Source organism: Piliocolobus tephrosceles, chromosome 16, assembly GCF_002776525.5.
Source record: "Piliocolobus tephrosceles isolate RC106 chromosome 16, ASM277652v3, whole genome shotgun sequence".
NCBI classification, from domain to species: domain Eukaryota; kingdom Metazoa; phylum Chordata; class Mammalia; order Primates; family Cercopithecidae; genus Piliocolobus; species Piliocolobus tephrosceles.
The window spans coordinates 4,899,867-4,913,979 of NC_045449.1; the positions used below are offsets into that span (position 1 = coordinate 4,899,867).

The 14,113-nt window shown below is 47.3% G+C and overlaps 1 protein-coding gene across 1 annotated transcript; it reads left to right on the forward strand.

The window, feature by feature from the left end:
* The first annotated feature begins 2,647 nt into the window (after window positions 1-2,647).
* On the forward strand, window positions 2,648-7,924 carry ZFP3 (ZFP3 zinc finger protein). The gene has a single exon (XM_026456326.2). It carries the CDS (start codon window positions 3,046-3,048, stop codon window positions 4,558-4,560), a length of 1,515 nt encoding a protein of 504 aa, XP_026312111.1. The 5' UTR covers window positions 2,648-3,045; the 3' UTR covers window positions 4,561-7,924.
* The last annotated feature ends 6,189 nt before the right edge of the window (window positions 7,925-14,113 follow it).

A 14,113-nucleotide genomic window follows, 5' to 3' on the forward strand; every position in this document is an offset into this window, starting at 1 on the left:
CTCACTGCAAGCTCCGCCACCTCCCGGGTTTACGCCATTCTCCTGCCTCAGTCTCCCTAGAAGCTGTGACAACAGGCGCCCGCCACCATGCCTGGCTAATTTTTTTTTGTATTTTCAGTAGAGACGGGGTTTTACCGTGTTCACCAGGATGGTCTTGATCTCCTGACCTCGTGATCCACCCGCCTGGGCCTCCCAAAGTGCTGGGATTACAGGCGTGAGCCATCGCGCCCAGCATAACTCCTTGGTTAAAAAAGACCATCCCATAGTTGTGCATTGTCTGAAGGATGAAGTTCCATACATGCCCACACCCCCTTGAGAATCACCTTCCACAGTGAACACTCTCACTGATGGGAGGATTGTATTCCTCAGATTTGCTGTAGTGCACAAATATACTGCCCTAAGCAAAGGCCACTTGAATATTAGTTCCAGGTTGTTTACCATCTGAACAAAGGTGACGCTTATTCTCCTGGCATTTGGACCCCTTGTCTGTGGTGGGGACAGCTAAATCCCCAGGACAATTTTATTAGGAATAGGTTTGGCCTCATAGAATAACAAACCCCCCCCAATATCTTAAGCAAGGCAAAAGCTTATTTCTCTCTTGGATTAATGAAGTCCAGAGGCTGGCATTCCAGGAATGGTATGGCAGTGCCATGGAGTCATCAGGGACCCAGGTTCCTTCCAGCTGTGATCCCCAGTCCTAGGGTATCCCAGTATACTCATGGTCTAGGATGGTGTCCAGCTATCACATCATGCTCTGGGAACAGCATGGAAAACAAGCTGGAATAAATGTATCCCCTCACGTGGTTTCATCTGCATCTCACTGTCTCACTGGGTAGAATATGATCATGTGGCCAATCCCAACTGCAAAAATTAAAAAGCTGGGGAATGTGTTTTTATTGCTAGGCTAATTGCCACACTACATAAATTTATTATATTCTGTTATAAGGCAGTGGGGAATAAGAGATATTGGGGTAGGCAACTAAACATTTTTGCCACAACTAAAAATCTTTATAAAAATTTTAAAAATATACTCCCCCCCGCCCCCCACCGCCACCCAAGAAACTAGGTGTCTTGTTCTGTTGCCCAGGCTGGAGTTCAGTGGCACAATCATGGCTCATTGCAGCCTTGACCTCCTGGGCTCAAGTGACCCTCCTACCTCAGCCTCCCCAATAGCTGAGACTACAGACACATGCCTCTGCCCCTGGCCAGTTTTTTTCTTTTTTTCTTTTTTTTTTGAGACAGAGTCTTGCTCTGTCGCCCAGGCTGGAGTGCAGTGGTGCCATCTCGGCTCACTACAAGCTCCGCCTCCGGGGTTCACACCATTCTCCTGCCTCAGCCTCCCAAGTAGCTGGGACCACAGGTGCCCGCCACCACGCCCGGCTAATTTTTTTGTATTTTCAGTAGAGACGGGGTTTCACCATGTTAGCCAGGATGGTGTCGATCTCCTGACCTTGTGATCTGCCCTCCTCAGCCTCCCAAAGTGCTGGGATTACAGGCGTGAGCCACTGCGCCCGGCCCAAAAATGTACTCTTTAAGATTTATGAAGGTATTAAGAAAATACTATAAGAGAGCTGATTACAAAATTAATATGTAATGATCAGCAGCATTGGTATATTTAAAAGTAATAGCCAGTTACAAAATGTAAGAAAAACTCACTAAAGGAAAAGAGGTGCAGAGACATGATGAACATAAAAACAACATCTGAATAAGTTTGGACTACAAATTTATACTAAAATTTACTTGGGAAGATATGAGAATAGGAAAGGTCTGAAAAAGAAAACTGAGAACTTTCTCTAGCATATATTAAAAATGTTAATAAAGCTAACAGGTTGAACTGTTTGATATTAGAGAAGACACAGATCAGTGGAACTGAATAGAATCTGGAAGTTGGCCCAAATATAGATGGATATTTAGACTATGGCGTAGGTGGCATTTTAAATCAGTAGGGGAGAGAATTATTCAATAAATGGTATTGACACAATTCACTAGCCATCTGGAGAAGATTAAAGCCAGTGGCTCCGAATGTCAGCGAGTCAAAGGTAGTGCTTCTGTGCTAGTTTCAGTTAAGACACATTCACCTTTTGAAGGGGTAAGCCCTGTGTGTCCCCTCTCCTGCTCTACACAGCTGATGAGTGTCAGAGAACAGGACTAAGAATAGTCCTCTTGTTACTCATTTTGCCGTTACTTCCCCTATACACCCAAAAGTTATTTCTATTAACTTGTCCTTTTTTTTTGAGACAGGGTCTCACTCTGTCACACAGGCTGGAGTGCAGTGGTGCAGTCTTGACTCACTGCAACCTCTGCCTCCCTGGTTCAAGTGATTGTCCTGCCTCAGCCCCCCAAGAAGCTGGGAATACAGGTGCCCGCCACCATGCCCAGCTAATTTTTGTATTTTTAGTAGACACGGTTTCACCATGTTGCCCAGGTTGGTCTTGAACTCCTGAGCTCAAGTGATCCGCCCGCCTTGGCCTCCCAAAGTGCTGGGATTACAGGTGTGAACCACCATGTCATTTCTGTCCCTTCTTTCAACATTTATCATATACCTATCTCTTAATATGGCCACCATTTTCCCTAGATGTTTTCTTTATCACCTTCAGGTTCTATCCCAACTCACCACTAATGTTATGAAACTTTTTTTAAATCAGCATCTCCTTACCATCCATTTCCTACTTCTCTCTTGAAATCTCTTCTCACTCCTGTTAGTCAGCATCCACTGTTTAGCATGTCCACCATAATCCTAAATCTTTACCTTCTTTTTGGCAGCATGCTGTCATGTCACCAGATACCAAGACTGTTTTGTTGTTCTGAGACAGGGTCTTGCTTTGTCACTCAGGCTGAAGTGCAGTGGTGCGTTTCAGCTCACTGCAGCCTTGACCTCCCCAGGCTCAAGCAATCCCCTGCCTCAGCTGCCCTCTTCCCCTTACCAAGCGTGTTTTTGAGTGCTCTGAGAACTACATCAAAGCTCTGTTCTCCTACAGTGTTAGCTTCATTTAACTACGATACGGTCCCTTCACATACTTACCCTTTCTCATTTCAGATTGTGAGATGGGGACTGAGAACAAGGAGGTGATTCCCAAGGAAGAAATTTCTGAAGAATCTGAGCCACATGGGTCAATATTAGAAAAATTTCCAAAAGTGGTTTACCAAGGTCATGAGTTTGGAGCAGGATGTGAAGAAGACAGGTTGGAGGGACATTCGAGAGAGGAGTCCATGGAAGAGGTTCTAGAGCAGATATCTCCTCAGGAGAGAGACTTCCCATCAGGGTTGATGATCTTTAAGAAATCACCCTCAAGTGAGAAAGACCAGGAGAATAATGAGAGTGAGAGAGGCTGCAGTCCTAGCCCAAATCTGGTTACACATCAGGGAGCTACTACAACAGAGAGAGTGAGCGCATTTGCTACCTCTGGCCAAAACTTCATAGAGATTTTAGAATCTCACAAAACACAGAGAAGTTCTGTGGGAGAAAAGCCTCACACGTGTAAAGAATGTGGAAAAGCCTTTAATCAGAACTCACATCTCATCCAGCATATGAGAGTTCACAGTGGAGAAAAACCCTTTGAATGCCAAGAATGTGGAAAGACATTCGGAACTAATTCAAGCCTTCGACGGCACCTGAGAATTCATGCTGGAGAAAAACCCTTTGCTTGTAATGAATGTGGAAAGGCCTTCATTCAGAGCTCACATCTTATCCACCATCATAGAATTCATACTGGAGAGAGGCCCTATAAATGTGAAGAATGTGGTAAAGCCTTCAGTCAAAATTCAGCCCTTATTCTACACCAGAGAATCCATACTGGAGAGAAACCGTATGAATGTAATGAATGTGGGAAGACCTTTAGGGTTAGTTCACAGCTTATTCAGCATCAGAGAATTCATACTGAAGAAAGATACCATGAATGCAACGAGTGTGGCAAAGCCTTCAAGCATAGCTCAGGCCTTATCAGACACCAGAAAATTCATACTGGAGAAAAACCGTATCTGTGTAATGAATGTGGGAAGGGCTTTGGTCAGAGTTCGGAGCTTATCCGGCATCAGAGAATTCATACAGGGGACAAACCCTATGAATGTAATGAATGTGGGAAAACTTTTGGCCAGAACTCAGAGATCATTAGACATATTAGAATTCATACTGGTGAGAAGCCCTATGTATGTAAGGAATGTGGGAAGGCCTTCAGGGGAAACTCAGAACTTCTTAGACATGAGAGAATTCACACTGGAGAGAAACCCTATGAATGCTTTGAGTGTGGCAAGGCTTTCAGGCGGACCTCTCACCTGATTGTCCACCAGAGAATTCATACTGGAGAGAAACCCCATCAGTGTAATGAGTGTGCAAGAACCTTTTGGGATAATTCTGAGCTGCTTCTCCACCAGAAAATTCATATTGGAGAGAAACCTTATGAATGTAGTGAGTGTGAGAAAACATTTAGCCAGCATTCCCAACTTATCATACATCAGAGAATTCACACTGGAGAGAAGCCTTATGAGTGCCAAGAATGTCAGAAGACTTTCAGTCGGAGCTCTCACCTCCTCCGACATCAAAGTGTTCACTGTATGGAGTAATCTGCAAAATAGGAAAGTTTTTAGGGGAAAAGCTAAAGTCCAACGTATTCATTTGTTTATAATATGTGTCCCTAGTATTCAAATCAAATGAATGGACAGAACCTCTGTCCTCCCACTGATCTTAAACAGTGGGTTGAAGAAGATGAGGCACTTTTTTTTTTTTTTTACAGTGTTGGGGTGTTGCTCTGTTGCCCAGGATGGGATGCAGTGGCACAGTCCTAACTGACTGCTTCCTTGAACTGCTGGGCTCGAGCAGTCCTCCTGCCTCAGCCTTCCAAGTAGCTAGGACTGCAGGTACTAACGAGGCACTTTTATGAATTATTCATTGAGAGGTTTCAATGTACTGAGTTAAATCAGAAAAGCTATTTCAGGCCTTAATTTCCCCTCTGTCCGTCTTCCTTTCCCTTCTCCTCCCCCAGTGGCTCACATAACAAACATTAAGGGTCTGTACCAGCCATCTTTCCTAAATTACTCTTCAGCAAAATTGTGGGAACAGGATTCCACCACCTCCTAAGAATGACAGAGTTGACTCACTGAATGTTACCCCCTGAAATATTAGAAAGTCATAACTTAGAAGACACACCTCATTCTCCTGTCCACTGTTTAGCATTGGAATAATTTAGTGAATTTTTATTAGCTTCAAAGTCTTCCAGCCCTGCTATCGAGTTACTTCAGGAGATGGCAGCATTAATGAAGAAGCAGGGTCATTTCCTAAGTCTGTTAGGCTTCCTTATTCATCTGAAGAGGCTGCCATGATGGAGGAACTGCCAGGCAATTTACAACAGGGTTATAAGTGAAGGCCTTAGCATCCAGAGGGGCCGATTAGGCAACAACAGGGGATAAACAATTGAGGTCACACTACTTGGCATGGGCAGAAGCAGCTATTCAGGAGCTGTCCACGCTTCAGGGGTGCTCAGACTGACTGCTCCTAAGAATTCTGCTGCATACATTTTTGGCCCCATCTCCTGCCACTGCTGACAGATACTGTGGCGGGAAGTAGCAGAGGGGACTGTGGCTTCGCCTCCTCCAGGCACCTGGCTACAGTGGTGAGCCAGTTCACTTGATGACAATCCAGGGTCTGGCCTTGCCAAAGCACTTCAGTTCTCATTACCTGGACCCCAGTGGAGGCCCTGGCTAAGACAGGATGTGGTAGCCTCTTGGTTTTCCCCCTTGGCCTTGAAATTCTTTTTTCTTGAATAACTTGTAAAAAACAGAGATAAGGTCTTGCTGTGTTGCCCAGGCTGGTCTTGAATGCCTGGGCTCCAGAGATCTTTTGGCCTCCGCTTCCCAAAGTAATGAGATTACAGTGAGCTACCATGCCCAGACTTGAAATTCTTTCTTCACCATCGCTGCGTGTTTTTTGTGTTCTATATTTATTTCTTCTTTAAGGAAACAGCCTCCATTTTTCATGTGTCCATGTTTCTGAGGCAGTGGGTGTTAGTGGGAATTGCACTAATGGGGGTCCAGCAGGCCTGGGGTCTGGTCTTAGTGCTAGACCTTGAATAAGGCACTTCACCTGCTGGTCTCCAATTTTCTCATCTGTAAAATGGAAGAGTTGAACTAAATGATCGCTAAAGTTTCAGCCAGCCCAGTAATTCCTTAATTCTTAAAAACTTTAACTTTAAATATCTTTATTGTTCTTTAACCTCATCTTTGTTACACTAGTATTAGTCACTAATATTTATTGAGTGTTTACTACCTGACAGGCACAGTGCCAGTTTACATTTTAATTTTCATATCATTTCTATGATGGGTACTCATTTTTTTAAAGCTTTATGAAGGTATAATTTACATACTATAAAATGCACCTGTTCTAAGTGTTCAGTTGAATGATTTTTAATTTATATAGCGGTGCAACCATCAATGATGTGGGTATTCTTACCCCAATTTAAAAGATAAGGAGGGGCGGAAGGGGCAGTGTTAAGGAATTGACCCATGACTACACAGCTAGTAAGAGCGAGAGCCAAGACTCCAAACCTGGTTGATGATCTTAACCCCTGTGCTGTGCTGCCGAAAAGCAGGTTCATTACCGCCTTATCTGAAATCCTTTGCACATTTTCTATTACTGATTCCTACGTAGATCTGAATATAATGAATTTAAATCATGTCCTTGGTAACAGAACTGATCACAGCCAAATACATTCACCAAATGGGTTTATTTTGTACTCCAATATAGTCGTCTTCCCAGGTTTATCTTCTTGGCCTGAGAAAAGGGTTGCACAAATAGATGACTGCAGAGTTTTCACGTCCTTCCAGATACCTCTGCCTCGAACAGTCACACTCTTGGTAAGGGAAGCTGTGTGATTTACTTCTTCCCTTTGGTTGATGACAAGTGAAGTGCGCCCTCTTCCTCCTGTTCTCATTGCTGGAGCACAGATTGAATTGTGCCCAGACCATATCTTTCCCACATGAAACCTGGATCTCACCTATCCCTTCCATGCCTGATTCCCGCGTTTGCATATTTCATTTCCACATTTACCTCTTGTCAGCCCTGACAGAGAATTCGGCACCCCTTCAGGCTTCTCCTAAACAATCTATTCACACAAACAACCCTGAGCAATCTGGGCTTCACTGAAGATAGTGTGTAAGCAAAGGAGAAGAGCTCACACTGTGCATCCTATTAGATGTTTTGTTCTCAGAAGTACCTTATTGGCCACACCACCAATGCAGGTTTTTCTCTTTGTCCTCCCCTCTCAAGGCCCAGTCACCTCAACTCCTTTTTGCGTACTAGATATACAATCCATCCCCTCACCTCCCCTGGCCCTAGCTCAATCCCATCACTGCTCAGCAAAACGTCCTCTAGTTCACCATTAATTCAATGGAACATTAGGAGGCAATTTAGTGACCTGTTGTACCTGAGCATGTTCTTCAGGGGGAAGTCTCACGTCTCATTCCCAGAAAAATCTACCGTATATAGAAAATGTATTCCCCACCCGCCTGCCCCCTGCCCCCCACCCCCCACCCCAGAAGATTGCTGGTGAATGAAATTACCTGCATCTTGTTAGGTACACTATACACAAATCCTTAACCTCAATTCCCTGTCCTCTTCCACGTCTTACCCAGATATCTCAGGAAGATTTCTCTTCTTCTGTTTGCCTCCCTCTTCGACTTACTTGGGAGTCAGCATCTGACCACAGTCATGACTGGTAATGATGATTTGTGCAAATATTATCAAGGAAAGGACATGAATTGTCTTTAGACCCATTAAAAAACCGCACAGGCCTCAATCTTAAAGTCCTACCTAAATACCCAGAAATACTCTTCAGAATTTTTGAAGCTATGCCCATGTACATTTTCTTCCTTCCCTAATTTTAATGGTATACTAACACCTTAGGTGAATAAAATTTCTTTACTATTTTATTGAGATAATGCCTTTGTCATGTTTATTATTCCAAATTGCATTATGTTTCACTATGGTTTTTAATACGACTTTGGTTACCAGTTTTGTCCCCACCTTGTAAGTTTCACCTTACCGAAGTACCCCAACATGCTTGTTAGCTTCTGGTTTTGCATACAGTGTACATTCTGTGTCCTTGATCTTCTGCTTTGCTTGGTGAGATCCTTCATCTTAAATAACAGGACAAGTGTTATCTATTGTGTGTGTGTTGGTATACACGTTTTTCTTCGTGATTAGCAACTTAAGATATTCTGGACCATTTGTATGGCCTTTAACAAAAAATCACCTTATTACTGAAATTTCAGGGTGGCGGCGGGTGCTGCTGCTTGTTTACCATTCAGTTTTTACAAGTGTTGTGACTCCTGGCGGATGCCAGGTTCTTAATGCTGTTAAGTCATGAATCTTCTTTGAGAACCGGGAAAGCTCTGCCGGGAAAAATGTACATGCAGTTTCAGAGAATTCATGGACTTCCTGAAACTCATCCTCTGACCACTGTTTCCCAAATCAAACATTTTACCTTAAAAAAAAAAAAAAAAAAAAGACCGAGTCACTTCTGCAATAATTTCCTCTTCACCGCACCTCTCAGCTTTGGGAATGAAGCTATGTCAAAAAGACCTGTCTGGGTGAACCCCTGCAAATGGAGGTCAGCTGGACCTCAGTAAGAGCCCAGTGGGAAGGTGCGGGGACGATTCTGGCGATCACATGAGAAAGGGAGCAGCCTCAGCAGGGCAGGTGGACACAGTCGTCAACCACTCGCTGGCCGCCTGCGACGTGAAGCACCTGCGCTGGGCGCGGCAGGTAAGCGCCGACACTCGAGGGAGCCTCAACAGCCCAGCGGCGTCAGCGCTGTGGAGCAGGAAAGGGTCCCAAACGCAGGGCGGCCACGCAGCGTCGCGCCCACCTGTCCCTCTCCCCGAAGCGCTGAGCCAGCACGATGCACAGAAGGGAAGGAGGAAGGTGGCTTGAGGGCAGTGACCGACCGGACAGTGGAAGTCCATTTCAGGAGCCCCGGACCCAAGCTCGGGCCCCTTTCCAATCCCCCAGGCGTCTTTCCCACGTCCTTGTCTCCTAATCCTGGGAATCGACGGCCACTCCACTCTCCTGCAGTACTGCGGACAAGAACACGCATTGTTTTTACTTCACAGGCAGGTGTCTTCTGATGGACCCAACTCTGTGGGTACTCGTCTTCTCCAAAGAGTCCCCAAATGCGCTAGTAGGCCTGCCAGCCCGGTATCCGAGAGGTAAGAGCCCCGGCGGCGCGGGCGGAAGCGTGTCTGTCGCGGGGCCTCTCTAGGACGCCGGGAGGACCCCTCGTTAGCGCGGGACCTCGGCGGCCGGGGGCGGGGCTCGAGGGCTGAGGGCGGCGCGCCGCGCGCGGATTAGCTGCCATCCGGCGGGCCTTTCTGTCGGGGACCAGTGGGGTGGCCGCTGAGGGCCGAGGGACCCCCCCCCCCAGCCCCGGGCGGGCTCACGGTCGCGTGCGCGGGCTCTGGGGCGGCCGCGGAGACCCCCACATGCATGTGCGGGGTGGGGTCGGGGTGGCAGTTGGGGGCAAATCAATGGGCCTGTACTTTCATCTCTCTGCCTGCTGGGATTTAGTTTGTGAGGACGTTTCACATCCCATGGATATTTACGGAATCCCTTCTACGGCCCAGGCTTTTCTGGACACCAAGCCAGGCCTGTTATAACTGTTTAATATATAATTATTACAGTTAAACTTATTTGCAGTCGGGAAGCATAGACTCAAAACACGGCAGGGTTGGCTTTAGAAAGAAGTCACTGTGGTCTAAGAGTGTCAGAGGGGCTAAGAAGATAGGTATGGAGGGCCGGGCGCGGTGGCTGACACCTGTAATCCCAGCACTTTGGGAGGCCAAGGCGGGCGGATCACCTGAGGTCAGGAGTTCAAGACCAGCCAACATGGTGAAACCCCGTCTCTACTAAAAATACAAAAATTAGCTGGGCGTGGTGGCATATACCTCTAATCCCAGCTACTCGGGAGGCTGAGGCAGGAGAATCACTTGAACCCGGGAGGCAGTTGTTGCAGTGAGCCAGGATCGCACCATTGCACTCCAGCCTGGGCAACAGAGCGAGACTCCATCTCAAAAGAAAAAAAAAGGGCTGGACACAGTGGCTCACGCCTGTAATCCCAGCACTTTGGGAGGCTGAGGTGGGTGGATCACGAGGTCAGGAGTTTGAGACCAGCCTGGCCAACCTGGTGAAACCCTGTATCTACTAAAAATACAAAAAAATTAGCTGGGTGTGGTGGTGGGCGCCTGTAGTCCCAGCTACTTGGGAGGCCAAGGCAGAAGAATCACTTAAACCCGGGAGGCAGAGGTTGCGGTGAGCCGAGATGGCACCACTGCATTCCAGCCTGGGCGACAGAGCGAGACTCCGTCCCCCCCAAAAAAAAAAGAAAGAAAAAGATAGGTATGGAAGTTATAAGAGTCAGAGACAGTGGAGTTGATCATTTGAAGCCTTTTGCTAAGAGCGACAGTGGTTACGCATTGGGAGTGGGCAGAGATCTGGGAGGCTTTCTGGCAGATTATCCAGAGAATCATCAAGAAAGGAGCAAATGCAGGCCAGGTGCCGTGGCTCACGCCTGTAATCCCAGCAGGGAGGCTGAGGCGGGTGGATCACCTGAGCTCAGGAGTTTGAGACCAGCCAGGGCAACATGGCGAAACCCTGTCTCTACTAAAAGTTCAAAAATTGGCTGGGCGTGGTGGTGGGTGTCTGTAATCCCAGCTACTTGGGAGACTAAGGCAGGAGAATTGCTTGAACCTGGGAGGTGAAGGTTGCAGTGAGCCGAGATTGCACCACTGCACTCCAACCTGGGTGGCACAGCGAGGCTCCATCTGAAAAAAAAGAAAAGAAAGAAAGAAAAGAAAAAGCTAAAAGAGCAAATGCTTCTGTGCCCTTGGTCAGTTGGGTATGTCACGCATTCTCCAAGCTGGACTGTGGATGGGGGTGCAGAGGGACTTTAGTTGGAGTAGGCACTATAAATCTAGGTTCCATTCCACTGACTCTGAAGGTGGGGGAATCCCAGGAGTGCCTTGAATATGGGAAGGACCTGGGAGAGCTTCATGCCTTCAGGTGGAGATGGGGGATACCTCTGCATTCAAATTCACTCTGGTGAGAAACACTACTATGTAGAGCGCGGGAAAGCCTTGAGATGGAATTCTCACCTTGGAGTTCATCAGGAAATTCACACTGGAGAGGACCTTTGAATGCCAATGTGGGAAAGACCAGCCCAGTTCTCATCAACTTCAGCATCCGAGCATGCACAGTGCCCAGGGATTTGGGGGCTTACTCACTGCAGGACACTTTCATTCTGACATGGAACTCTGATCTTGCCTCTTCTTCACTGGGAGCAGTAATTTTGCTTTGCTCCTTGAGGACAGGGCTAACTTGTAGAATAGTGTTCACCCCAGGGTTGCCACTCACAAATCAATAAATGAATGAATGAATAAATAATAATAAATAAGAGGCAACAAATGATGATCTGATTTTTCTGTGATGTGGGCAAGTACAATGTTGAACAGGTGAACCAAAACCTTTCTTTAGTTGAGGGAATTTATCATACCATTTACTCAAAAACAAGATAGCCACAGGTTGCTTTAAACACATCCGTGCCAGGCGCTGTGGCTCACGCCACTTTGGGAGGCTGAGGCGGGCGGATCACCTAAGGTCCAGAGTTCGAGACCAGGCTGACCAACGTGGAGAAACCCCCATCTCTACTAAAAATACAAAATTAGCTGGGTGAGGTCGCACATGCCTGTAACCTCAGCTACTCAGGAGGCTGAGGCAGAAGAATCGCTTGAGCCTGGGAGGCGGAGGTTATGGTGAACCAACATCGCGCCATTGCACTCCAGCCTCAGCAACAAGAGTGAAACTCCGTCTCAAAAAGCAAACAAAAAAACGCATCCCTTTCAGCCCTGCAAAGCAAAGGAAGAGGAAGTCAGATCTTTTGCCTGTATCATCCTCAAAAATCTTTCTTTCATACTTCTCGCCACCTCCTGTCCATCCTCCCCACGCTTTGGAAATGACAGCTCTCATCATACCCCTTACTTCTCAGGATCCTTCTCCCTACCCCCACCCTGCCCCTGGAGCCCGTGGCATCCTAGGGGAAAAATCCTTTCTGTGGCATTCAAGACCCTTGACAACTGGTCCCAGAACCTCCCATCCCGGCACCAGCACCATGCACCAGTCACCCTGATCTGCTTATACTCACATACACCCAGCACTTAGATGCCTCCTTTCCTTTACAGACTCCATCTCTCCTCCCAGGGCACTGCTGTCCATTTAACCCCCCCCCCCCCCCCCCCACTTCTTTACTTCTAGCTTCAAGGGCCATTGCAAAGGGCTTGTTCTCTTGAGACCTTCCCTGACTCTCCTCCAACCCCCCAGCAGTAGCAGTTTCCTCCCAAGGCCTCCTAAGGCCAAGGATTGGTTCACAGTTGTTGACTTAGTCCGTCTTCCCCACTAGACCGGGAGCTCCCCAAGGGCAGACACTAGGTTTGAATCACCTCCAAGTCCCAGGCATTGCCTAGTCCAGGGCTGGGCCCAGAGGGAGACATTCTGTGAACATTTGTGCGGATCAGTCCTCAGTTGAACTGAGGGAACTTCCTGCAGATCTCTGGAGCCCTGTGTGACTCTCTCCTCTCTGGTGCTGTTCTACCACGGCTTCTCTGAATTCGCAAGTCTGTCTCCTCAACTCAGGGAGTCTGCTGGCTGTTTGGGTTCCTCCTCCTGGCACTCCAGCCTAGAAACTCACCCTATAGAATGCTGGGCCAGGCGTGGTGGCTCACGCCTGTAATCCCAGCACTTTAAGAGGCCAAGGCAGGAGGGTCACTTGAGCCCAGGAGTTCCAGAGCAGCCTGGCCAACATGGCAAAACCCTGTCGCTACAAAAAAATACAAATATCAGCCGGGTGTGATGCTGTGCACCTGTGGTCCCAGCTACTTGGGAGTCTGGGAGGTCGAGGTCGCAGTGAACTATCATCATGAGATCCTGTCTCAAAAAAAAAAAAAAAGAAAAGAAGAAAAAGAAAAAAAAAAAGCTGGGCCAATGCTAGGACCCCTCCCATTTGTTTCCCTTCTCTTGGGGCTCTTCCACATTGCCTGTTACCCAGTTCTGAAAATTATTGTTTCATATATTTTATCTGGCTTTTTAAATGTGGGATGGTAAATTCAGTCTGTGACTCCATCATGGTTTCATACTTGGAAGCAGAAAAAAGAAATTTGCTTCTTTTTTTTTTTTTTTTTTTTTGTGACGGAGTCTCGCTCTTGTCGCCCGGGCTGGAGTGCAGTGGCCAGATCTCAGCTCACTGCAAGCTCCGCCTCCCGGGTTTAGGCCATTCTCCTGCCTCAGCCTCCCCAGTAGCTGGGAGTACAGGCGCCTGCCACCTCGCGCAGCTAGTTTTTTGTATTTTTTTTAGTAGAGACGGGGTTTCACTGTGTTAGCCAGGATGGTCTCGATCTCCTGACCTCGTGATCCACCCGTCTCGGCCTCCCAAAGTGCTGGGATTACAGGTTTGAGCCACCGCGCCCGGCCTTTTTTTTTTTTTAATAGGGTCTCACTTTGTCACCCAGGCTAGAGTGCAGTGGCACAATCTCGGCTCACTGCAGCCTCGACCTCCCAGGTTCAAGCAATCCTGTGTCAGCCCCCCAAGTAGCTGGGATTACAGGTGTGTGCCACCGTGCCTGGCTATTTTGTTTTTGTTTTTGTAGAGACAAGGTTTTGCCATGTTTCCCAGGCTGGTCTGGAACTCCTGAGCTCAAGTAATCCGCCTGCCTCAGCCCCCCAAAATGCTAAGATTACAGGCATGAGCAACCGCACCCAGCCAAATTTGCTCATTTGATATAAGGTTTATGGGTATGCCAATTTTGTGGCTGATGGAACTCTTTCAAGGCTTTCGTTTTTTATTTTATTTTATTTTATTTTATTTATTTATTTATTTATTTTGAGACGGAGTCTCGCTCTGTCGCCCGGGCTGGAGTGCAGTGGCCGGTTCTCAGCTCACTGCAAGCTCCGCCTCCCGGGTTTATGCCATTTTCCTGCCTCAGCCTCCGAGTAGCTGGGACTACAGGCGCCTGCCACCTCGCCCGGCTAGTTTTTTGTATTTTTTAGTAGAGACGGGGTTTCACCGTGTTAGCCAGG